Source organism: Austrofundulus limnaeus, unplaced genomic scaffold (assembly GCF_001266775.1).
Source record: "Austrofundulus limnaeus strain Quisiro unplaced genomic scaffold, Austrofundulus_limnaeus-1.0 Scaffold16, whole genome shotgun sequence".
In the NCBI taxonomy this organism is placed as follows: domain Eukaryota; kingdom Metazoa; phylum Chordata; class Actinopteri; order Cyprinodontiformes; family Rivulidae; genus Austrofundulus; species Austrofundulus limnaeus.
The window spans coordinates 3,976,347-4,002,069 of record NW_013952418.1 but is presented as its reverse complement, the minus strand read 5'-3'; the positions used below and the strand labels follow the sequence as shown (position 1 = coordinate 4,002,069).

General features: G+C 37.9%; 1 protein-coding gene across 1 annotated transcript in view; it reads right to left on the bottom strand.

Annotated features, from left to right (window-relative positions):
- acsf3 (acyl-CoA synthetase family member 3) overlaps nucleotides 1-25,723 on the bottom strand; it is a gene marked incomplete in the record, with an annotated part of 47,031 nt that overhangs the window by 5,492 nt on the left and 15,816 nt on the right. Inside the window, 3 exon segments of the mRNA XM_014002981.1 lie at nucleotides 197-255; nucleotides 16,713-17,038; nucleotides 20,192-20,289. Coding sequence (XP_013858435.1) covers nucleotides 197-255; nucleotides 16,713-17,038; nucleotides 20,192-20,289 — 483 coding nt within the window.

Below are 25,723 nucleotides of genomic sequence, written 5' to 3'. Positions count from 1 at the left end.
ATATAGGTGTCTGGGGGACAGGTGTTGGGGAGTACAGGGGCGCAGGTGGGTCTGGGAAGGATGAGCAGAGGAAATGGGTCAGTATGGATGAGTGGAGAGGGAMAGAGAGAAAAATGGACAGAGGGGGTGAAGAAAGATGGAACAGGAAGATGTCCTTTTGGATTATTACAGGTGGTGCGTTGGAGACAGCTGGTACCAAGAGGATGGATGTGAGCGAAACGCTGTAGTGAAGTTAAGGMTGTCATCGTCGGGGTTAGAGGGGTTCAACAAAAGACTGAGGAAATAAAAAAATACTTATGTTTCTTTAATATCTTTGGATATTTAGGGCCTGTATTCATATGAGGACTAATTGAACCGATAACAAGTTAGCTGTTCATTGTTAAATCTTATTGTAACTTATTGTAAAGAAGCTAAATTTCAGGAATATTTAAACAAAACTGATTTAATATAGCTTCAATGCAACATTTTATCAGTTCTGTCCAACGAAATGTCTTGCTTGTGTTTTTTTCTACGCTGTATCCATGCTGAGAAAATTACAAAAAGCAGAACTTTACTTCCTAATCAATTTATTTCTCTCTGTTGTGATGATGGCCACAAGCTGAACATCATTGATCAAATAACAAAGCCAGTCTCTAATTATTACATGTGTTGTTGAAATCTTGACCAGCTTACATTTTTTTCTCTTCTTCGTGCACCTGGTACACCAGGCAGCAAGAAAGTCAGCTTTAAAACAATCATCTGATCCATGAATGGAGTTTCCATGCTCAGGAAMTAAGTAAGTAAATTCGATTTGTATCACAACTTTCACAGACGTCACAAAGTGCTTCACAAGGAGCCAACCTAAAAATAAATACAAACATACAATTCAAGCATAAAATCATAAAATAAAACAAGTTAACATGACTAATAAAACATTAAGTAATGTATTTAACTAAAAGCTTGTCTGAACAACACAGTTTTAAGCTACAGGGGCAGGGCGTTCCACAATCTAGGGGCTTGAAAAGACATGTCCCCTCGAGTCTTAGACCTGGTTTTAGGACCCTTCAGGAGATTTTGGCCAGAAGGGTTGCAGCCAGAAGAATAAAGAGTCAACATTTCTTAATATATTGAAGGATCTGTCCATTAGGAGCTCTAAAAGTCAAGACAAAATATTTTTAAATTTATTTTGAATTTAACAGGCAGTGAACTGACTAGCCATTGACTGGTCAAACAAACGCCAAGTTTTCTGAGACTGGACTGGGCAGGGTAGCCCAGAGAACCAAGGTTCTTCCGATCAATTCTCAGAAGCAATGTTCAGATTTTTCAGCTGTACTGGAATTTAATTCACGACAGTTTTTGGCTAGCCAGTCCTTAATAGAAGAGACACAATTTAGTAAGTCAGCTAGCTTGAACTCTGAATCATTAACCCTCTATGGTTTGCATAATGATGCCAGTTAGAAAAAAAATGCAACTCATTTAAAGTTGAAAACAATTAAAAATATATTTTTCGACATTTCATTGGAATTTTTCATTTGAATAATTATTTTCATTTGATTTGAGTGTCTTGACGCTGCTGTCTTTGCTTTGCTCCTTGTGGGAACTGATGAAGCAGTTCCTCTCAGCTGTGAGGCACGGTAGCTCTCACACTTTGTGCACTGCACTCTGACAATACTTGTACAGCCTYGGGATTTGCACCAGCCTCTTTTTGCCATGCCAGRAGACCAGTGACCAGTGCTGTCCCAATACACAGCTGCTGGTGGAACTGGTGCAGCGGTCACTCTGCTTCTCTTCCCAGCCATAGTATTAGTATGTTATGAACCTGCCAGTTTAATCCAACACACAAAAAATAGTACTATAATAATAGTACAGCACTTTCAGGACCATAGACAGTTCCTTCAGCTCTTCATACTGTCCAAGGTCTTTAAACATTCAAGCACTTTCAGTACCTTGGATAGTTCCTTCAGCCCTTCACAGGCCTTTCCCAATCAGTGGCTACACCCTCGCCCTACTCACTCCTCACTCCGTTTGCGCGTTCCTGCGGAGGCTTGGCCATATTAAGTCCCATCTGAAAGCAGTTAGGTACGAGGGCAAGTGGTTTATTAAGCGCTTCACCGCGAGTCTACATCCAATGCAGACTTGAGCAGCACGTGCAACATCAAATAGTGGTCGACATGGAGGACAGGACGTACAAATTTAAGTTCCACATATGTTTTGTACACATATTTACTAAGTAAACACCTCYTAATTTCACATAGACTATATAAATCATGTTCAAGTCAATTCAAACTTTATTAAAGATGCAGAACTCTGGTCCATATTTATAAAGGAAGGAAAAAATTAAAAAAAAGAATAAATGAATTAAAAAATGTTAAAAATGCTATTGTTTTGACAAGTTATCACACTGTATTCGGTACAAATACAGTCATAGCTGAAAACTCTCTAAAATGTGGGCCAAATTAAATATTTTCTAGGGTCTATTAAAAAAGCATCTTCTAGACTATCTTACGGCGTTCGTTCTCCAGCGCTGCCAGAGCTTGGACTGTTACCATGGTTACGACAGCTTCCTGTTCCGGTGGTGTGAGGAGAGCCCGTCTCAAATGAGGAGGGTTTATACAGCACAATCAAGGGGACTCAGTTCAGCTTTGAGGGTGCTTCACAGCGAGTGTAGTGTGTAGGGAGTAGGATGAGGGAGGAGCCACTGATTGGGAAAGGCCGACACTGTCCAAGGTCCTGAAACATTCCCGTCCTTTTAGGACCTTGGACAGTTCCTCCAGCCCTTCGCACCGTCTAAAGCAGTGATTCCAACCACGGGTATTTGAGCATATTACTGGGGGTCCATGGAAAAATTTCTCAAATGTGTAAAAAAATTGCAATAAAAATAGGACCAAGTACTGAGCCCTGTACTCTTTTCTCTACAAACCTGTGGGTACTCTTTTTCTTTTAAACCGTTTCCTAGCTTGCAAAACATATATCCAATATTTCGATAGCAATACATAARACAGCCCATTACATACCTGATACGCATCAGATACTGGTAAGCTATCTTATACATATTAGACACTTACTGGCACCTACAGGGAAGAGGTTGTATTAGGAAGTGTCTTCTTTCAGTGTACTTATGTGGTTTCAACCCGATATGTACCTGGGTAAGTACCTGGTTGTGTTTGCATTGAGCAGAGTGCCGCCTCGATGTGGGAGGGATCATAATATTAAACATGTGCAAATCTTACTATGTTTTATTTGTGACATAAAAAATAATGGACTACACCAAACTTGAAGGAAAAGTACCGAAGGGTGTACTGGACCTTTCAGCAGTATGACAGTAAGATGAGAGGGCAGGACAACAGAAAACGATAAGCTAATGATAGCTAATGTTAGCTTGTTGTTGTTTGATAYCTCGCTACCAAAGTTAGCTGCTGCAAATGATTCACGTAACATCACTGCCATCCGTGTGACGTAAATGCCGTCAAACTGAGCTGTGCAGGTCAGCCTGGATAGAACCACGGGTCTCGAGGTTTCCAGAAATTGGGGTGAAACTGGGTTATAAGGGGTAATGCAAACATACTGAACCCTGGTTTGAAGCTGCCTTGTACATGCAAGGTACCTCCAGGGACTGGGATCTATTAGCAGGTACGCATCTTCTAAGTACCAGGTATGCATGCACTGTAATATGTACTGCTAATTAAACTTTATTTCAAAATGTTTTTGGTCAAAAACCTTGTGTTTTTGAAATGCCCCAAAAAAATCCAGTGGTGACTGTGTTTGGTTATTGGCTGAACAAACTGAAGGCAATAACCTCAGCAGAACTTATGACTCATTTAGGAAGGCTGAGACTTTACAACAATCTATTACTGAAATATGGAGTCAGTAAAAAAATGCAGCTGTCCTGCTGAAAAATAAACACGAATTATATAAGAATGGAACTGCCTTTTTATGGAAGACATTCTTTGCCGCCACAATATGCTCGTCTCCTCTTCTAAACATTTATTTGTTCTGTAATACAACCTTCCACTATACACAACCCACTAACACTTGTTTTGATTTTTTTCTGCTCCGTTGTCAGTCAAACGCACAAAACCCCCACTTATTTTACTCTTTTAGTCTCATCCTCACCCTTCACACTTACCTCTCAAACATCTCTCAAACACCCAGACATCCTATCTCCTCTTCCCCCTCTTGCTGCTCCACCTCAGCATCAATAGAGGGCCCATCTGTTCCCATACATCATGCACTTCATTTCAGTTTATTAGCTGGGATAAATCATAAATATTTCATTATACATCACGGGCGGCTGTCGCCAGCACACCGACAATTTATCACCACTGCCCTCTCTGCCGGCTTGCCACGGCGGCTATAAGCTTTCCAGTCTATTAAACAAGATTGATACAGTGTGTAAATTTAGATATTGGGAATTTCTTCACAGACCACTGCTCTGCACTGATAGGCTGGGGTAACAAAGGAGGGAGGATGGAAGGAGACAGGAGAGGGGGGGACGGGGAGGAGTCGGTTGGGTGTTTACGCTACTATCAGGGTAGTTACAGTTGCTTCCTCTGTTTAGATGAGGGACAAAAAAGAAAAGAAAAAAAGCATTTGAATAATTTGGTTACAGCTACGTAGCTTTCTCCTTTTATGCAAATAGGGATGAAAAAAAGAGCAGTTTACATGCACACTGATTGTCTGGTTGTGTGTCCTGCATGTGTGTGTGCAAGCCGAAATAGATAAAAACCATAAAATCCCTCCATCTGGCTGCAAATGTTTGAGTGTAAAGAGAGAAAACAACAACAATGAGGCAATAGGTGACAAAAGGGTTGAAGAGAAAAAAAAACTGGGACAAAGCAGCCTGATTGAGTTTAAAATGCTTACGTAGGTCTGTTTGACCTTGTCTCTTTGAGTAGAAGGAAATAACCATAGATAGATCGGCACATGTGGAGAGATCCACGAGTGGGAATAACGATTGGAGACAAACTGATAAAAGAGGAAAGCGAGGCAGGAGAGAGATTTTTTTTAGGAAGTGTGTTAATAGGACACACGTCTATACACATACTGTATGCACTTACACATAACAGGCACACACAATCACTACTTCAGGCATCAAGAGTCTCTGCCATTATGTGTGATGGAGTCTGAGGCAGATATGGCCGAATGGCTTTCTTAATTAAAACGATAAGAAGCCTAATTGCACTGGGCTTTCATCTCATTCTGAGACATTAAAGACAGTGAAGGCGCACAGCGAGGAGAAAATAAAGAAATAAAAACAGATCAGGAATGTAACTGAGGATGGAGGGCACAGAAAACTTTGTGATGTCTTTCAAAAAAAAAAAAAAAGCAGAATGCAAAAACTGCATTAGCTGGCCTTGCAGAACACGTCGTGGTCCAACTCAAACAGAAGCAAAGCAACGCTCAACTGTTTCAAGTCATGAAGTGTCATTTTTATTAACAGGAAAAACAAAACAAAAAAAAAGTGTGCGAACAAGTGTGTTACTGGCATCGACCGAGGTTGAGAAGTTCAACAGAAAAATGTGAACTTCATTGAAAGATTCTGTTATATTTGGTGAAAAATCTAAATTGACTGTTGTTGCATTCCTGAAATACATTGTAATAAACTGAGTAAAATAGAATGAATACACTGAAGAGCGCTGGAAAAGATGAAATATTTGCAGTTACTGGAGTGTAGGTAGCTGTAAAATAAAAATTTAAAAACAAAGGCAAAATTTGTTTAGTAGAAGTAAACAACTACAGTAAGTAAACATGATAGAGGTATATGTAACAGCAGGGGTGAGTCTTGTGACTGTGCGATCTACAGTAGGAGCTACGGCATTCAGGAAAATAGGCAAAAGTCTGGATTTGCCATTACTATACATGTTGGAAACAGCAAAAAATGACTGATGTAGAAATTGTAAAAACTATTGATAATTATAACAGAATGAATATTAATATTTTAGAGTGTATAAAAGCCATCTAATGTATATAAAAAGGTCAGAAAGACTTGTGTGTTATAAATTTACTAACAGAAGAGAAACAGGAAAACATCTACTTTCACAAGTTTGCGGATTTTTATCTTATTTAACAAAACTGAAGCTAATAACGTAACAGTTTAAAATTAAAATGAGCTTATTAAACCAATGTAATCACTGTTAATTATTGCATTGGTTAGCAAATTTTAGCTTGAGTGTAGAACTCTGCTGAATCATGCTACAATTTATAACAAATTATTAAATATTACAAGTTTGTTTTCCCTCTGATTTATGTAATATTTACACAGAGTAAAATATTATATATTTTACTATTTTGAAATTTCTATTAGACAGACCTGACCTGTTAGCTGGTTAGCCAACACCAGTGGGAACAAGTTTCATCCTATAATCGGGTATGAAGTTAACATTTTCCAGGGCAGTAAAAAATAATATACTTTATTACTAGTTAAAATTTTATTTTTTTAAGGTCTGATTTAGATCACTGTTTGTTATAAATTATGTTTTTCTTGTATATTAGCTGTTTTACATGATTGTTAAATGAAATTAACACAATTAACATTTATTACAAAGAATATGTGACACAGCTGCCCTATGGTCGCCATTTTTTATTCCTCCATGTTAACACAGATGTTGACAGTAGAAGATACAGGTGTGGCTATTTACCTGTATGGTAAATATCTGATTTTACATTATGAATATTTTCTCATCTGTACATTGAGCAACAGCAAACTTAGTTTAATTCATTTTTTTAGGCTTCAATCAATAAAGCACAAACGTGTCTAAAATGAGAAAAGACAAGCTGCAAAAACAAAATTAACCCTCCTGTTGCCCAAAATGACCACTTGACTGCATCAACCTGTCACATCTTTTACAATAAGATAAACTGTTTGAATTTCACCCTGAAGACCCGCTCAACTAAACGAGCAGAACCAGGCTCCACACTGATGATACCTTTTCTAAAATCTCTGAAAATGACAATTTGACAGAAAACACGCAGCATATTTTACAGTTTCTCTCCCCATCAGTACTTTTGTTCAATAAATCTCTTTGCACCAGGGTAAAAATGTCTTGTGTGGATGCTTAAGCCTATTCAAAACAACACAAAGACACACAGAGACAGCCCGAACAAGTTGCTTTTCTTAGACAAAAAACAAAAATGTCTGAAGGAAAAGGGCAGAGTATGACATATGACAAAGGGCAACAAAACAAAAACATTTCAGGCTGCTGGCAGTAGCTTTACAGGCGTATGGAAAGAAGAGAGGCAAGAATAAAATTCACAAAAGCAGTTTCTGTGGCATTATTTTTTAAAACTTTCTAGGCACTCAAAACGTTTCGTGCTCTCACAGAAAAAAGACAAAATGAAGTGCTTTAAAAAGGTCAAAAGGTTTGTCAAAATAAAAAAACAATTAGCTGCAAGATTAATTAGAATTTATCTTATTCCCATCACGAGATAAATAAGAAAACTCCAGTGTGTGATTAATAAAACACTGAGTTTGTCTAAAAGAATAAACTTATTCAGTCTTAAATTACTTGCATTTATGATTTTAGATATTCCAGTTTCTTCACACTCAAAGATAAACAATCCTTTACTCACATAAATACTGAAGACATTTTGCAGTGAAATGCACATAAAGTCTTATTTTCCTTTCAGTGCTTTTAAAAGATTTACAAATCTCAGAAAAAAAAATTTCAGCGACATCAATGTCAACTTGTTGCCATGACGACGCCCGACAACGCAGGAGTCGGGTCAAATTTGCTTTCGAAACATAATACTGCATACAACGTTTTCAAGGTTTTACCGGCTTGAGCTCAATGGAAAAAGAAAAAAAAATGAAGACTTTTCATTACGGTCTCTTCATAAAGTTCCTGTAAAACCAGGTTCTGGAGTTGTTTTTATGTGGATATAAATCTATAAAGTCAATGTCACTCTATAGTCATCAGAGTGAATGGAAATATACCATACAGCTCAACTTCATCGCCTTCAACCCAAGTTTCTTTGACACGAGGCTTGTGTCACTTCAGACAATTATTACACATAAATTAATGAACGAGTTGTTTTTTTTGTTATACATTCGACATCTAAAAGTCACACGGAAAATCTATTGGAGAGAAACTCAATAATTAAAGTACAGTACATTAAAGACCTTACAATAAAGCGATAAAAACTTCTCTCCGTATATTGTTCGGTGTAATAATGAGTGCTTCGTTGCTCTACTCGAGGCAATTTTATTGTTAATTAGAAGTTAATCACAAACGTTATTAGAACCACCTTCTTCCACCTGCGTATTATCACTAAAATTAGAAACATGTCCAAAAATGATGCAGAAGAACTGATCCATGCATTTATCACATCTAGGCTGAACTACTGTAATCTATTATTATCTGAGAGTCCAAAAGAACTCTTTAAAAATCTGTTGATCCAAAATGCTGCTGCTGGAGTTCTGATGAGCGTTGGAAGTTTTAGTTTACCTCCACTGGCTCCCAGTCTAATTCAGAATAGATTTTAATTTCTTACTTCTAACATAACGGAGCCACTGCTCCTCCACGTCGAGAGGAGCCAGTTGAGGTGGTTCATCTGGTTAGGATGCCTCCTGGACGCCTCCCTGGTGAGGTGTTCCGTGCACGTCCCACTGGGAGGAGACTCAGAGGAAGACCCAGGACACGCTGGAGGGACTATGTTTCTCAGCTAGCCTGGGAGCGCCTTGGGATTCCCCCAGACGAGCTGGCCCAAGTGGCTGGAGAGTGGGAATTCTGGGTCTCTCTGTTTAGGCTGCTGCACCCGAGACCCAACCCCGGATAAGTGGAAGAAAACGGACGGATGGACTCCTAACATACAAAGCTCTCAACAACCAAGCTCCATCTCATATTAAAGATCTTATTGTTCCATACTTTCCTGACTGCAGGTTTACTTGTGGTTCCTCGAGTTTCTAAAAGTAAAACGGGAAGCAGAGCTTTCCGTTCTCAGGAAACTCTCTTGTGGAACCAACTTTAAGTTTCTGTCCATGAGGCTGACACTGTCTACTTTTAAGATTTAAGACTTTCCTTTTTGGTAAATCCTATAGTTGGGGTTGATTTTCTGAGTTATTCCTTTGTTCTGCTGCTATAGGCTTATGGGCTCGACACACGGGGAGCGACAAACCACGGCGATTAATGGCTGTCATCGTAACCACAGTGAAACCCAACACACGGAAGGCGACAGCGATGGCAGCGTTGTGAATCGCACTCTCAGGTCGCTTGTCTTCACGAAATTTGATTGGTTCTTTTACTGCCTCTTGTAAAGTTTATTAGTGGTTCGCAAAAAAAGGGGGTCTGCATTATGGACGTGTAAACTAAACAAATCTTGCGATGCTAATGATATTGTTTAACAAACACACACCAAGATATGATTTTATGAGGAAAAACTAACCGGTTAACTTCACACTGGCGCCAACAAATTCACATAAAGCTGTCTTTTTTAGTAATCACTTGGTGAAGGGTCATATAAAACTGGAAACTCTGACAAAGCTAAAATAACATTGAAAGTGTTAGCTAACTGCAGTGTGTAGCATACTCTCCACTCACTGGTCAGTCAATGAAACCCTCAGTGATTGGTTGTACGCCATGCGACAGTGACAAAAGTTGATAATTTTTCAACTTTCAAATGTCGTGTCGCAAGCTCACATGTGCACGTGTATGAGCGCAAAATTTCACATGCACGATTTTTGCTGGTCGCATTGATGGAGGAGGGCGAGCGATTGTTGCCTCACAGGAAATGAATGGAGAGCGAATGATGTTGCCTCCTGTGTGTCGAGCCCTTTAGACTGCTGGAGGATAAACTGACTGATTTGCACAGTCTCACATTATCCGTTTTAAATTTAAAAAATTGATTTTGAATCGAATCATGGCCCCAAAAATCAGAATTGAATTGTAAGATGGTAAAAAATTCCCACCCTTAGTTTCTTCCTGTTAAAAGGGAGTTTTTCCTCTCCACTGTCACCAGTGTGCTGCTCAGGATCAGAGACTGTGACAAAGACAAGATTCAACACAATCTGCTTCTTTAGATTGTTTATTGTACAGTGCCCTGAAACAACGTTTGTTGTGACTTGGTGTTCTGTAAATAAGCTAAATTGAAACTTAATTAAAAGGTTTAGCTGAAACTGAGCAACTGAAAGTTAGGTTAGAGGTGGGTCTAGGACAGTGATTCCCAACCAGGGGTATGTTTACCCTTTGGGGTACGCGAGCATATTACAGGGGGAAAAATTTCCCAGATGTGTGAAAGAATATAAAAATAGGACTGGGATACGAAGGGCACTATGATTTCAGCAATGCAGAAAATGCAGACGAAATCACGGATTTGACACGAAATTGAATCCAGTATAAAACGTGGAATCTCACGCAATTTGCTCATTTGGGCGAGTTTTTGACGTATTTTGGAAAATACAATAGATCTAGTTTATTTATTTAATACTTATTCACTTTCAAGGCAACATTTTTATCTTTATGTTTAGTTTGATTTGAAAATAATAAAATGCCCAAGAATTAAATGTTCTAGGGGGTTCAATAAATAATTTTCATTCAATAATCAGATGTTGTACATTATAGTTTCAGAGAATCATCATTACATTTGACAGAGGGGGTACTAGTGGTATGACAAATGGCTCAGGGGGTACACAAGTCTAAAAAGATTGGGAACCACTGGTCTAGGACAACATTTTAAGAAATGTGTTTCATCTGTACACGGGGGAGGTGTTTCAAGACTTTCTTACTCTAGAAACTGGCTTTAAAAAATAAAGTTTAGGGGCTCTTAACGCACCCTTTCCGTGTGAAAGGTAACTGGAGGTACTTGGAACTTTGTGAGGAGATGAAGGTACAAGTGGAGTCATGGTCTTTCATCACATTCAGCACAACCTGAAGTCTCAGACTGTGGGCTGAAGAGGAGCGCTCTTCATCTCTGTGGAAAAAGACGGTCTTATCTGAACCGAGATGGGAGAGAGGTCTAAAAGTGAGTCGTGCCTCTTCTCAGAGCGACTGTAAACACTTAGCATATATGAATATTAATGTTCCACATTAAAGCCCCGGAGCCTAGATGGAAGAGTTAATGAGGATAAATAACAGACAGCCAAGCAGTGAAATCTCAGCACTGACATTATTTATCATCCTTAACTTTTGTCACAGCTCCTTTTTTAGTAATTAATATCGTACAAGAAGGCACTTTGCACTTGGATGAGTGATCTAATTTGTTTAATATAATGAAATTAAAGGAGCTTGAATTGCTTTATGTTAATGCTTCTGATTGTAATCGCTGCTTGGGCAGCCTCTCCAGCAGCAGATAACAGACTGAACTCAAGGATTGATGTGTGTCTCAGATCTGCCATGTTCATCAGGGAAACTATTTAACTGTCGTTTACATGCGCCGACTCCGCACTTAATCACAAAAACCTGATCTCAATCAGGAGAACATGGAGTAGCCAAATATCAAAACTCTGATTGCCGCATTTTTGTATTTAGGCTTTGGAACAGAGCAGCTGAATGAAAGTCACAAGTGTGGCTGAAAAAAAAAAGAAAAATGCTTATTGGACAGTTTGCTAACCCCCCTCCAGAGTTCAGCGGCTCACATGAAGTGATGTTTAACAAGATTTACCTGTAAGTGTTTGTAATAAAACAAGGAGCACCACGGGTTGACATCTTGACTGTAAACGTTATAGGGATGGTCGAATCAAACAAAGCACTGGTGGGGGGGCTGGATGCCGAACACTTCCCACTGGGAGCTCTGACTTTAGAGTTAGGAGGACACGATGTGACTGGGAGTAAAATATGACATTGGAAGAGGAGAGAAGAGCGAAGGCGGAGAGGGAGGAGAGAACAGCTGGGAGCAAAATGAACCACACACAAATGACCGGTGATGGCTCTGCAGGATATGATTCTCCACTTCTGAAGAACAGAAGCTCACCCTTTTTCCTTAATTATCAATATACATTTCATAGATGTTCAAAATATTCCCAATTTTCRATTGAGAAATGTTATTCTGGAATTGTTTTTTTGCGATTTATAAACAGTTTTTTGCAGACTGGTGAACCCCTGCTCATCTTTACTTTGCAAAGATTCTCTATAACGTTTATTTTTTTTTATCAGGACCCGTTGCCAACTAACGTGTTAGTTTAAAAATATGGTCCTTTAGGTTTTTATTCCTACCACTTACTTTTAGACGTTTGTTGACCAAATTATTTTAAATGTGTTGCTGCCAAATAGCATACATGTCAGCTTGGGGTGCAACGATACAAAAAATTCACGATTCAGTGTGACACTTTAGTGTCACTGTTCAAAATTTTCTATACAAAAAAGACAAATATCTATGCCCTTCTTAATTCGTAATTATTTTTAATTAACTGTTAACATTTGATCAACCTCAAAAGCACAGTTTTTAAATTACCTTTTGGTGAAACTCAGTGGATCTGGACCCGACAATGCAGCCTAGGTGAAGTAGTCGAACACAGATCCACTGAGCCTTCAACACAGAAGACAAGTTGATAAAATAAATTTTACAAATCTGCGATGTTCGATACATAGTGTGTATTGAACCTAAAGCACTGTATTGAACGGTTCAATACAGATACATGTATTGTTGCACCCCAAATGTCAACCCCTTCAGATGTTTACCTGTTTAATGAGCCTCAAAAATCCATAATTTTCGCAAAAAATCCGGGGTGTGTGCGCATGTAGAGGGGGTATGTCTAGTGGCAGAGCAGGTTGGAAGATGGTCATTTGTTGTTATTTATTAATGTCCTATATTCTCTGACATGTTGAATAAATTTGAAACTGAGATTTTGAAAAAATCCGTAACTATAAATAAAATCTGTGGGATTATACYTCAATATACCTGCAAAATGAGGTAAAATCCATGTAAATTACAGACATTCCGTACAACTTGAAATAGTTCAAATTTCTGTAATTTTCTTCCTAAATATTATAAATMTATTAGTTTTATAATGTGATACAGTACGGTGCTCGTCCAGTGATATTGGATAAAACAAGAATATATGGCTGATCAAAATTATCTTGTGGCCATGCATTACTATTCATTAATTCATCGAACTTATTTCCTTCTTAAAAACTAAATTTATATCCAGTAAAAAAATAAATCATGGTGTGGTTAAAAAGGGTGCAGAGTGAAGAATTTTTTTTATTATCTTATGGCCATGAGATAAATAACTCAGTAAGTAACTCGGTAAGTCTATTTAACACCAAATGACGAAAACAAAACTTATGCATCATTGTATAGCGTGCTCATAATATTAGCTGATGGATTGGTTGGACACAAACTAAAATATATTTGACCTAATTTATATCTAATTATAGCACTTACAGGATTCAGATGGCCCAGATTAATACAGTTCTGTTGAAATAAGCTATTAAGAGTGAGAAACTGAGGTAAAATGACCAAGATTAACACTCTTGTTAACATTTGTGCCCCTGAGCCTGAGTCCCTCCTAGTTAATTAAAAGAGACCTCAGATAAGTCCTGGCTAATAGTCTGCCCCRGAGCTCAACTTCCTCCTCACTGTCTCCTTCAACCAACTGTCCTTTTCATTACTGAGAGGCAAAATTTGGACATTTATTTAATACTTAAACTTTTCTCTCCTCCTGCAAATCCGTCATTATTCATATATTCATCAGTTCAAGAAATAAAAAAAGGATAATCCTTTTTCAAACCGGCTTCTTTTGATTGGGTAACATCACCTAAAGCCAAATGTAAAGCTCCGTTTCTAGGTCGTCTCACTTCTTTTTGCACATCAAACTCATTAACAAAAATTTTTCAGCGTCTGATCGACTTATCGTCGGTCTGGTCAGCGGACACACTCTACTACGGAGCACAAAGGGGGAAAGTTGAAAAAGCGAGAGGGGATCAATGAGCTCAGAAATGTTTGTGAAGATGAGTGGAAGGACAGCGCTCAGGTGACAGCTTCCCTATAGAGCTGCCAATCATGTGCCTGGCACCTGCTGACTCTGAAGAAGACACCTCTCCGACCAGCTGGAAACTTATTGATCTAAAGTCTCAGATTCCTTCTTCACTATTCTTTGACTGTCTTGTTTGCCTCTTCTGCTTATTCACCTGTCAGCCTGCCAARTAGCTTTATATTCTGATCAACTTTCTTTAAAGTGCCTGTGACATCTAATTTTTGACYTAAACATGAACGCATTTTTGGAAAGATAACATTGATAAAATATTGCAAAACACATTTCATGTCGCTGAGATGTTTGCATGTGAAGAAACAGGAAGTGATGTCAAAGGGCAATGTCTGCATGTAAACAAAGCATTTCTACAACTCTAACAACACAGACTGTAGAGAAGAATTTGATGTTTCTTCACATTATTTTGAGTCTTTATCAAAGAAAGCTGAAGAAGAGTTAAAGTTTAAATGATATTGTTTTAATAAACAAAGACCAAAGATTTTATTTTATTAATGAGATCCCCTTTGATGTCACTTCCTGTTTTACTTTGGCTGAGACAAATTCAAAAGAAAATAGGCCAGTTATGTGACAAAATGGGCCAAATCATATGTATTTAGGCAATTTTCTTAAGTATAAAGATGTTTTCTTTGACTTTTTGTATGTGAAGTATATGCATGTCGCAGGCACTTTAAATCAAACACACAGCAAACAGTTCTGATATCTCATCCAAAAAAATGTAACAACATTGTTGTGGAAACATTCCACCAGGGCAGAGATGCGGGAAATAAAGTTTACTCATATCAGTCCACCTGCATTGTGGCCTTGGTCCGAGTGGGCTCTGCGACAACGCCAACTGTTATGGCAATATTTATTTAACAAAGACAGAAATAAATTAAATAATAATAATATAAATTGGACACTAAACTCTTCTGTTTTACATTTAAACCCTTCAAATGGGGGTGCCGCATAAGATCAGTGGAAAAGATCGGCTTCTCTTCCTCCACAAAGGTCTAAAATCATGTGACCTTATAACATCTGACACACCTCCTCCAGCTCCTAGACTGGTCTATTCTAGTTTGATACAGGGGTTTACGACTATATAGCTGCGCAGAAACTTTTTACTCACAAATGAATTGAAAGATGTCAACAAGGGAAGACTTGTCCATCCCYTCGTACATGTTYGAGCCAGAGTCTGACCCAGAGCCAGAGGAGAATGAAGACCACCAAATGGTTAGTCCAGAGCTTCCAGTTCCATCAAGTAATTTGACGTAATAGTTCAGAAAACGACACAGAAAATAGAGAAGACGATGTCGACGCAGCACCAGTAGAAACTAAATTAAAAATTTTCTGCACTCCTAGAGACTTCAAGTGCCAAATTAAAATTTATTTCACGGTTWAAAAAATTAGTTCAGAATTTGGTTGATATCTTTCAGAACATAAAGATATTTGGCTCTTATTTTTCACCCCATTCATTTTCTCTATTTTTTATTATGTTTTCTGAACATAAAATAAGGTCTGGATTTACCAGCTACAGTTTGGTGGTCTTCATTCTCCTCTGGTTCTGGGTCAGACTCTGGCTCCAACATGTAAGGCTGGATGGACAAGTCTTCTATTGCTGGGATCTTTTAAATCATTTGTAAATAAAACGTTTTTGATTTAAATGTAAAAAAAATAGGATTTAAAAGCATTTGTCTACGATTTGTTCACAAAAAAAAAAATGATTTTTTCTTACTTTAAAAGTATTTTGAACCTGGAGTTATGAAGCTATAAACATAAGACTTGTTCAATCAGCAGAGAATTATAATGGACTTGTTAACGTGTGTGCGGGTTTCTGAGTTGAGTTAAAAGATCAAATAAAAAGAGAGAAAATTCCAAAAATATTTTAAAGTCCCTTTCACCTCTGAAACCCAGAATGTCTGAAAACTCCTGGTTCATAACTCTGCCAACGTGCACGCTGATACTGGGAGTTCGRGGAGCTGGGTGGGCACAGGGAGGATGTTTGATAGCTTCCTCCAGAGCTGTCCGCAGTGTGTGTCTGTCCATGTGGCTTCAGGGAGCTGTCTGCGCGGAGCTGATTGCAGCGTCTCTCATTATGCGGCCGCTGGCTGTAATGGAGTGTGACAGCAACGCGCTGCGCTCTGGATCTCTGTCCTTACAGCCTGCAAAGCCAATTAAACACATTCTGCCCTTCTCTCCTTCCTGTCAAGCCCCACTTTACTCTCAATCACTCCATGCTCCCGCGCTGGCCCCAGCTCCCCTGTCCGGCTCCCTCCTTCTTTGAATCGACTCTCGGCATTTGCAGTCTCGCTCTTTCCAACCCTACCGGCAGCACATCTCCGAGCTCAATAACTAGTCGTTCTTTGGCTTCTGGCTCTCATTTCCTGACATCTACATTACCACTCAGAACTCCACTTGTGTGCGCCCTCCCCGCCCTGCACACCTCAGCATTCCCCACGTTAACTTCAAGCCTGTCTCCGAGTGGTTTTTCAGTAAAGTATGGCTCCTTTCAGGGGGGGAAATAAGAAGTGCTGGCCTGCAGGGAGGGAAAACCTCTGATGGCAGCTTCTCTCTGCGCTACCACACACACCGTATGAGGAAAAAAAGACGGGAGCAGAGGAGGAGAGCACTACTTGGGTCCTCAAGACCCAGAGCAGTCACAGCCACTTAGGAGGAAAAATGCCCTGCAGCACCAAAAACACACATAGTTCATTTATCACTCCCTCATAGTGCCCTAAAACCTGCACACACACACACACAAACGCAGCGTGTTTGTGTGTTCACTACCAGCACTGCACTCCTGCTTTTTAAGTGGTTAAAATCATATCCTCACAGTCCAGTCTGCAACATGGGTGAAAAGCTCGTCTGACATCTTTCCTCCCTCGGTAAAGTGCCCCGACAGCGCCGGATCGTGCAGCTGCAATAAGCAGAATTCACTCCCTTTCCAGGAAGCATGTCGATGAGTGTGCGCACGTCCGCTGCAGAGAAGTGAGTTAGGACAAAGGCAGGAGAAGAGAGCGACGGTTCTGTACCTGTTTTGAACCAGCCATCGTCAGTGAAAGACTCTCTGGTCTCCTGAGGTTTGTTCCAGTACTCTTTGAACACAGACTGACCTCGGACCAGCAGCTCCCCTTCTTTACCCTCCAGACCTGGACGGACCTGTAAGATATTTAACAAGAGGTGAAAAAAAATAAAAAAACAGCAAATCAGATGAAATATTAACTCTTGCTCAGGTTATTGATTCTTTCCAGGAAGCTTTTTGAAGTTACGCAGAACTCATTATTACAACTGAAGCATATTCATGCAGATAAGACCAAACGTTTGCTGTTCTCTAAATCCAGAAAACAAATGCAAACGACCGCAGTGACCACTCTGGACGGGTCAGAAGTATAAATACCTCAGTGTTTTGATTGATGACTCCCTCACTTTTATCCCCCTTGTAAACTTGTAAAGAAGTTGAGGTTAAAGCTGGGTTTTTGTTTATGAAAAAAAAGTTTTTGTTTTTTCTTTTATTGTGAAAGAACAACTTGTAGCTGCAACATTTTTTATAGCTGTACTGGATTGTTAAGAATGTGAAGAAATTACCTCAATAAATCCAACAAAAACTAAATATACTTTTTTAAGTGTAAAATAACTATTCAAGGTCACTTAAGTTATGCTGGATCCAGGCGCTGCTGGATGGACTGCTTGTATCGGAMTGCTAATATTGGAAATTTTAGATGCAGGCCAATATAATCCAATATTCATTTTTTTGGCTAAWATTGGACCGATATCCGATATTCGATATCAGATCGGGACACTCCTACTTAATATCTTTGAGAACTTTTAAATTGACATTAAGGACAACTGTTCTTAAAACCTTTATGTGTACATGTTTTTCTTAGTTTTTTWAAAATGTTTTTATGATTCTTATTTCCTTTTAGTAATTTAATGTGTTAATATGTAATTAAACTGTACGTTCTGCTGCCTATCTTGGCCTTTAATAAGAGATTTTTAATCCCAATGCAATTTTTCCTGTTAAAATATAAGTTTAATAATGATTAAAAAATACAAAGTTTAAAAGGACCATAGTTTAGTCTAAAAAAAGCTATATGATTAATTATTAAGTTCAATAATTTATTGTTTTGTTTACAAATGTTTTTCATACAGACTATTCTTCCTACAAACAGAGGGAGAATAAACCAAATTTATATTACTTATCACCCCTTTTTTATCTTTGTTAAACCAATTATTTTTTTTAAACATGAAGCACGTAGCCAGCCTAATGAAAAAGTTTTTCAGTGAGCAAGGTTATAACAGTCTAGGCTTTTTCATTATAATTTGGTTTTATTTCGTTGTCTTTCTTTTAATTCAGTTAGTTTTAATTAAATTTTAGAGTGGATTTGCTAGTTTTTATTAGTTATAATTTAGTTTTTAATGTTTAGTTTTAGTTTATTTTAGTTTTCTAGTTCTAGTTTTTTTATGGTTTGAATAAAKATATTTGCCAACGCATCCTCCAGGTTGATTTGATTTGATTTGATTTATTGATTCAACAGGAAAAGATTACTAAAAATCAAGCCTGACTCAGCATAATTGCTGTTTTACAGCAGGTTCCTGTTCTGCAGCACATAAAACACTCAGAATTACAGCATCACAATCACATCATTATTATAACACCATAGACACAAAGACAAACAAGCATACCAAATTTCTGGAAGGCAGCATTTGCAAAATAAGACGTCTAAATATGAGCACAACAAAAAGTGTCCAGCAAATGGCAGACAAGATTCTTCTTAAAGGGCTGTAGTTTTGAAATGGACTTTATGTTTTGAGGAATGTCATTCCATGCTTTAGTATAAACATAGAAGAAAGACCTCTGGCCGTAACAGTTTTTAAAAGTTGGTAATATCAGTTGTCCTTTTGTAACAGATCTAGTTGAATGACCACTTCCAGAATTTGATTTGGGCAGCAATGCAGAGAGAGTTCCATAATTGGCACCATGGAAGATCTGAAAATATAAATTAATACCACTACACAAAACATAATTCTGAAAAGTCAAGGCATCAGACAATGAAAGAACTGTACAGTGATGAGTCCAACCAGGAAGTTTTTTATGAATTTTGTAGGCCCTGTTGTAGAGCCTAACTATGGGTTCTAAGATTTCATTTGTTGTAAGAGACCAAACAGGTAAACAGTACGACATGGTTGAGAGTATAATGGCATGAAGATAGATATTTGAAACAGAAGATGTCAGATTGYATCTAATTTTTGAATAAACGTTTAATTTCTGTTTCAACTTGGTGGTTAAGACTTGTACATGATCACGATAAGTCAAATGAGAATCCAAAGTAATTCCAAGATATTTGTAGGTAGTGACAATATCAAGGGGTTTGTTTAAAAAAGGGAGTTGATTTGTTATATTGAAATGTCTCCTGGGTTGAGGCGTTCCTGTGAGTTCACTAACCAGCAGCTATTTGGTCGCCAGTGAAAGCAGTCTATTATAACAACAGCTTCCTAAAATAATCATCTAATGCAGTTTTGCCAACAAAAGTACTTAGGAGACTATTTTAGGAGGGGGACAGTAAACTGGCTGGGCTGTTGCTTGTTTTTCACTGGAGCTACTGAGAGAAGCTAGCTTGTCAGGATACTCAGTTAGCCATCTTGTGCTAGCTAACCAGAGAGCGTTGACAGAGAGGAGAAGGTAGAAATGACTCAGCCTGTAACTGAAAATATGGATGGAGGACAACAGAGCTGCTTCATGGAAGAAGAACCTCAGCTTAGCCTGTTAGCTTTAGCATTAGTACCGATGCCATCACCATATATAGCTCGCTCACACCGAGGACCTATCCATGTCATCATTTACCCAGAATTCTTTGTGTGTAAATAAAACGGCTCCGTCCGTGTTAAATATATTAAAAAAAAATATAATAAAATAAAAAAAAATATATATATATATATATATATATACACATATACATATATATACTGTATATATATACTGTATAAAGGTGAGTTGTGCCAATTTATGTTTGTATCGAACAAGTAGCCCTTCGTGTTACTTGGTARCCCAAAAGTAGCTCTCAGTCTCAAAAAGTTTGGTGACTCCTGTTCTACTGCTTCTTATTCRTCCATCAAAAACACTAACAAACAGCAGCAGATAAATACACTGGTAATCTTGTTCAATACTGTGGATAAAAACATGGTTTCTGCAGGATAACTTTTGCTTCATAGCTATCTTTGTGTTCTATTTTTTAATATTTACAACATTTCTAGATTGCCTCCTCTGCTTGAGGATGAATCGTCCTCTTATATTGTTGTTTATTTATTGATTACCCAAGTATTTRTGTGATTTCCCTCCACAATACTGGTGTTGATTTTGTTGTTCATCACAATTCGAACATCCACACCAGGAAGAGGCACTCCCACCGATCCTGTCGAGATTTAAAAACACACACACAAAAAGGAACATTATTAGTCGAAGCGAGCACGATGTTTATTGTGTTGGATTTTGACTCCCTCGCAGAAACTGAAAACACTTACACAACAAAAGGCAATTACTAACAAAGTGAGCACTGACAACCTTAAGTTAAGCATTTTTCAAGTGAAGCTGGCAGCCTGCTCCTTCAAGATGGCATTAACTTCCATCCTCTGGGCATAACTGGTCACTGAGTGGTTTGCTGAGCTCGTAAATCTGGAAACAATTTGTCTCAGTCAGCTTGCTTTGCTAGTAATGGGAATTTCTGGGCGGAGAATTGATGCAGCGTCTAAAAAACCCCACCTAAAATAATACAACTCTGAACATTTTTTAAAAATTTTGATCTGCACTTATTTCATGCAGCTTTCAGAAATAACAAGCAACTGACTGTACATTACAATTCAGCCAGTCTTTCAGTCTTAACTACTGCTGAGAGCTTGACAGGCTTTCACTAAAACACAACTGCATAAAATGTTCTAAGGTGACAAGTTATCAAAAGCGATAAAAACGCCGTGTCAAAAACTGAGTGCCCGTAACTCTGAGTTGCAGACATCATTTAATTATTAATAAAGTGTGTAAAAAAATGCATAAAATAGTAAATTCCCACGACATCACCTGCCTTCATCTCTGTGAACAAATGTGACCGTAAGAGTTAAGCAAATATAGCAACGGGTGCACAGGGCATGCAAACGAAGGGTCTCAGGGGTCCTCACCGTGCACGTGTGTAGGTGAGTGTGCACGTGTCAGCCTTAAGGCTATGATGCCATTTTAGAGGCTTAACGCTCTCCAAATGAAGGGCTGGTTGGGTTGTGATTACAGAATGAGTGTCTCACTCCATATTGATCTAATCAGTTCGAGTCCTGAATGAGGGACTGGGGGGGTGAAGAGATCAATATGAGAACCAAGTGAGCACCAAAGTAACAAGGCTAATTCTCAGTGGATCAAAAAGTTTAAAATTATAAGGTCAGACGAGCTGAATCTTGCCAGGTTTTTAATGCCAGCTGCATTAAATGCTGCGGCAAACAGTGCAAAGAAATGTTAATATAGATCTACAAAGAAATGTGGTTCTAGTGAAGACTAGCTCAACTCCAACAATCAGACCTTCTGGGTTTGGTTTTATTTTATAAATAAAGAATAATATGCTGAAGTCTTTGGTAGTCTTTCATCACTTGAGCATGTCGCATCAGTTTGCAAAACTCAGTGAAGCTGTCAAAAAGATGCTCAGTTAATCAGACCAAGTACTGGTTTAGTTCATTAAATGATGGAAACTGAGAACTTCAGGCAAACATTAACGTTCAAAGCAAGTAACAAAAAACCTCCAGGAAATCTTCAAAACACGTTTTGTGACAGAGCAGGGAGCTAAAAACTAAGAGGAGAGTTAAACACTTTAAAAAGGCTGTGTTTACAAGGAAAAGTATGTGTGTATCTGTGTGGGATTTATGGAAAGGGTTACATGTTGAACTGAAACAATGTAAAATAAAAAAAAATCTATTTTGGGGTTTTTAAATGGTGGAATGTTGATGCTATTTAGGGATGTAGTGAAACCCCAGGATGTTAAATAAGCTATTATTGTTAACGTCTGTTGTAATTGAGATATCTACGTATATAAAGTAAGAAGACTTAGCAAAAATAACAATCAGATTTATACTGATAAACTGAAAAGGGAAAAAGAAGTAGGGAAAAAATAAGTTTAATTTCAATTTACTCCTTTTCATACAGACAGCCTTGTAAGTTGGCCAAAATGTATTTTTCATGTACGTGTACATAAATACTTATTTTGTTGTTTTATGTCTGTTTTGAATTAAAGATGTTTTCTATTCTATTTGTGATATTTTAATGTTAACAATCAGTGAAAGCCAAGGTCACTCCTTTAAATAAAGATGAATTTCAGTATTTGGTAACTGTGTAAAAACTTTAACCATTATTATTCTTCTGTATGTGTTTTTTTGGCACATGCGTCATTCCACAATTTTTGTGGTATTTCAGCAATTTATATATCAAAAACATTCAGCTCTTTCAGGACATTCTGGTTGTGACCTTTGGTATTTCAGCTATTTATAGTTTTATTTAACTTTTTCTGCCATTTTATTTTTTCTTATTAAAAGTGAATGCAGCTGTCTTCAACATCTTTAAAAGACTTTTAAAATGTTTATAGATCTTTACTTTGCCTTTTGAAATGTTTTATTTTTTGCCTTTTCAAATACTATTTTTAGCTCTTTTTGTTAAACGGAGGCTAATTTAGCTAAAATCACATTTTAATGGTCATTTCTAATCAATTTAGCAAAGACACTCCTGCAGTTTCTGCTGTTACAGCTTTTTAAGCTACTTTACAACCATTTTCAAATGATTTTTAGCAGTTTTGATGCTAAATGGCCTTTTTCTAATATTTATAATTTTAAGCTTCTTATGGCTTAATTCAGCAAACATTTGCTATTTATTTTTTGCTAAAATATATTTATAATTATCTGCTAACTTTAGATCTATTTCTGCTCTGTTCGGCTGTTTTTTAAAACACATTTAGGCTTTTACTGATTTTTCACTTTTGTTTTCCTACTTTCACCAAAAGTCAGCTGTTCAAACTCTCATTAACAGTTTTGCTATTAAACCTTTTTGTTTGAATTCAGCAGCTTTCAYCAAAAATCTATCTGCATCAAGCATTTTTCTCGCAGGAAATGCACATTCTCTAGTATTTCTCTTGTTTTCTGTTTGTGTCCACATCATTACAGCCATCTGACTAAAACAGAAAAAGCTAAATAAAAGCAGAATTAGGATACAGAACAAACCTGTTATATAGTGAAAACTTTCCATCTCCCAGTCTTTTAATCTTCTGATTGTGGTCAAGAGGCAGAGCGACAAGCCCTCTTTCAATTCTTCTCTCCATGGAGCAAAAAGCTGCTCTTCGCAAAATGACAAAAACAACCTCCTCTTCCTCAATGACAGTCTCTAAAATCCACTCACACTTTGACTCCTATTTCTCATATTTCCTTGAATTTATTATTATTTTTTTTTTGTTCTCACATCAGAAGCTTGACAACTTCTAAAGCCTTGTAAAATTTTGTTTTGATTRGGGAAGATTAAGTGTCACTTTGAAGAGTTCAGGCAGAAGTCAAACCACACACGCTGGATGGAAAATAACGTCTCTGCTAAGTCTGGAGGTCTCAGATTCTTCTACAATCTCAAAAGTACAAAAAAAAAATACAACCTAAAAGTAGGACAAAAAAAGAGAATCAAAAAAGATGAAGGGYGCAGCAGAGTGAGATAATATGGAAGATGGATAGAACCAGCACGAGCTAATCTCACATGTTTACATCTCAGCGASGGCAATATGACCTAGAAAGCATTACTATTGTTAATATACTTCAAAGTGGTAAAGTACGCAGCAAAATTAGGCCAGTTAGATGCTCTAAATATGTGGAAATTCATTTATAAAATTCTTGTCAATAAAGTGTTTTATGTTGTCCATGTATTTGGTGGCGAGGCGTGGGGGTGGGGGGGTGAAAACAGGTGCGCGTCTGAAGAGCGGGAAAAAGACGACTCCAGTACACTACTCCACTAAGAGTGCTTCCTGCGTTGCTATTGATCCATTTTAACCTACTTAAAGACAAGACAGGAACACATTGACTCAAACAAGCTGATGCCTGCATGCACACCAACGTACACAACTCTTCTACAACCGCTGCAGAGGAAACATCAATAAAACCACAGACTTCTTAAAGCCATTCTTAAAAACCACCAGAGAGGAATCAAACAGACTGTGCTGTACTCCCCCCCACAAACAAATAAACAAAACAACACCCAAACAAGACAACTGAGGATACCCCAATTCTCTTGCAAGCTAATTATCTTTACCTGCACACGGAGGTGTTGGCTGGGGATGGAGACAGTGAGGAGGGAGAGGAAGAAGAGATGACAGACGAAGACAAGAAAAAAACCTTGCACAAGTCTGACCTCATTTTTAGATATTGCTTTTTGTGCGTGTGTGTGTGTGTGTGTGTGTGTGTGTGTGTGTGTGTGAGGGAGGGGAGGTTGGGATTGTGGGATTTTACCTGACATGGCAACAGAGAAAACTTCATGATAAATAAAACAGTCTAAATAGTCCAGCTCCATTAAACATGASAGCTGTAGTGTTCAAAAATAACAAATGCAGCTTCTGATTCGTTATGAAATTAAGACGACAAACTTACAATTCATAGGATTTATACATGAAGTTATCAAAGGGAGGAAAAAGGTTCCTAAAATTATTCATGAGCAACAGCCACCGCTCTACAATTAGGGGTGGGTAAAATAATACATTTAGCAATGCACTGCAATTAACGTTTTTGCAATTCAATATTGATTCAGAAAATCATCTGAACTGATTCGTTCCCCTGACCGGTTTGCGCTTCGGTCGGGAGCGATCCGGATCGACTTTTGGACGGTCGGTGATAATCGCAGGGCGCATTGGTCAAAACAAAACTGCTGTAACAAAATGTATAAATGCAAACTCCAGATAAAGTGGCCAAAAAACAAGGAAACTGTGGCCTGGCTGCAGTCTGACTACAGTCAGAGAGGTGGAGGATTCTGCCTTTGGGGAAGAAAAGAGCCAAAACGGTCGACGTGTGTAAAAGTAAGCTAGTGTTGCGCTAACAGCTGTTTAGCTGCRGCAGGAGCACACACAGCCCGTCTCTATCGGGTACTTTAGCTCTTGAATAAAACTGTTAACACAGAAAGACGTAAACTTGAATGACCAGGACAAAAGCCAAGGTGTATTTACGTTTATGTTTGACGTCTGTTTTCTTCCTCCCCCTAAAATCAAAGCTCATTATTTTCAGATAGTTAACGTGAAAATCTGCAATTTATAATACTTTATATTTATAATATAATGTGAGGTGGTGATATATGTTCTGTGATCCCTCCTGGCTGCAGYATTACAGATTTTTACAGAGAGAATGTTGATGATGACACAGCTAGTTAAACGAGTTAAGCACAAAATGAATCCACAAACTATGGAAGCCTGTAAGGACTCTACACGCCCCTGCAATAAAATTAATTTAGGCTCAGGCTCTGATGTAGGGAAGCTAATACCCCACTGCCCATTCATTCTGTCATCTAAAGTGTGGATTTTTGAACGGATTCTCACAGATTGGCAAGAGTAAAAATATGTTATGATTTCATTCCTATAACTTATTGTTTGTTTCTTATTGAGGATCCACATTAGCTGGGCCTTACACCCAGCTACTCTTCCTGGGGTCCATCATTAAAAATACATAATACAACAAATAATAATACAACAAATAATATGACAGATAACAATAATAAAAATGCATATTAATTCAATTATTAATTACAGTTCATATATAAAAATTATACATTATAAGAAAAAATACAATAAGTAACCATTTTATTTTATA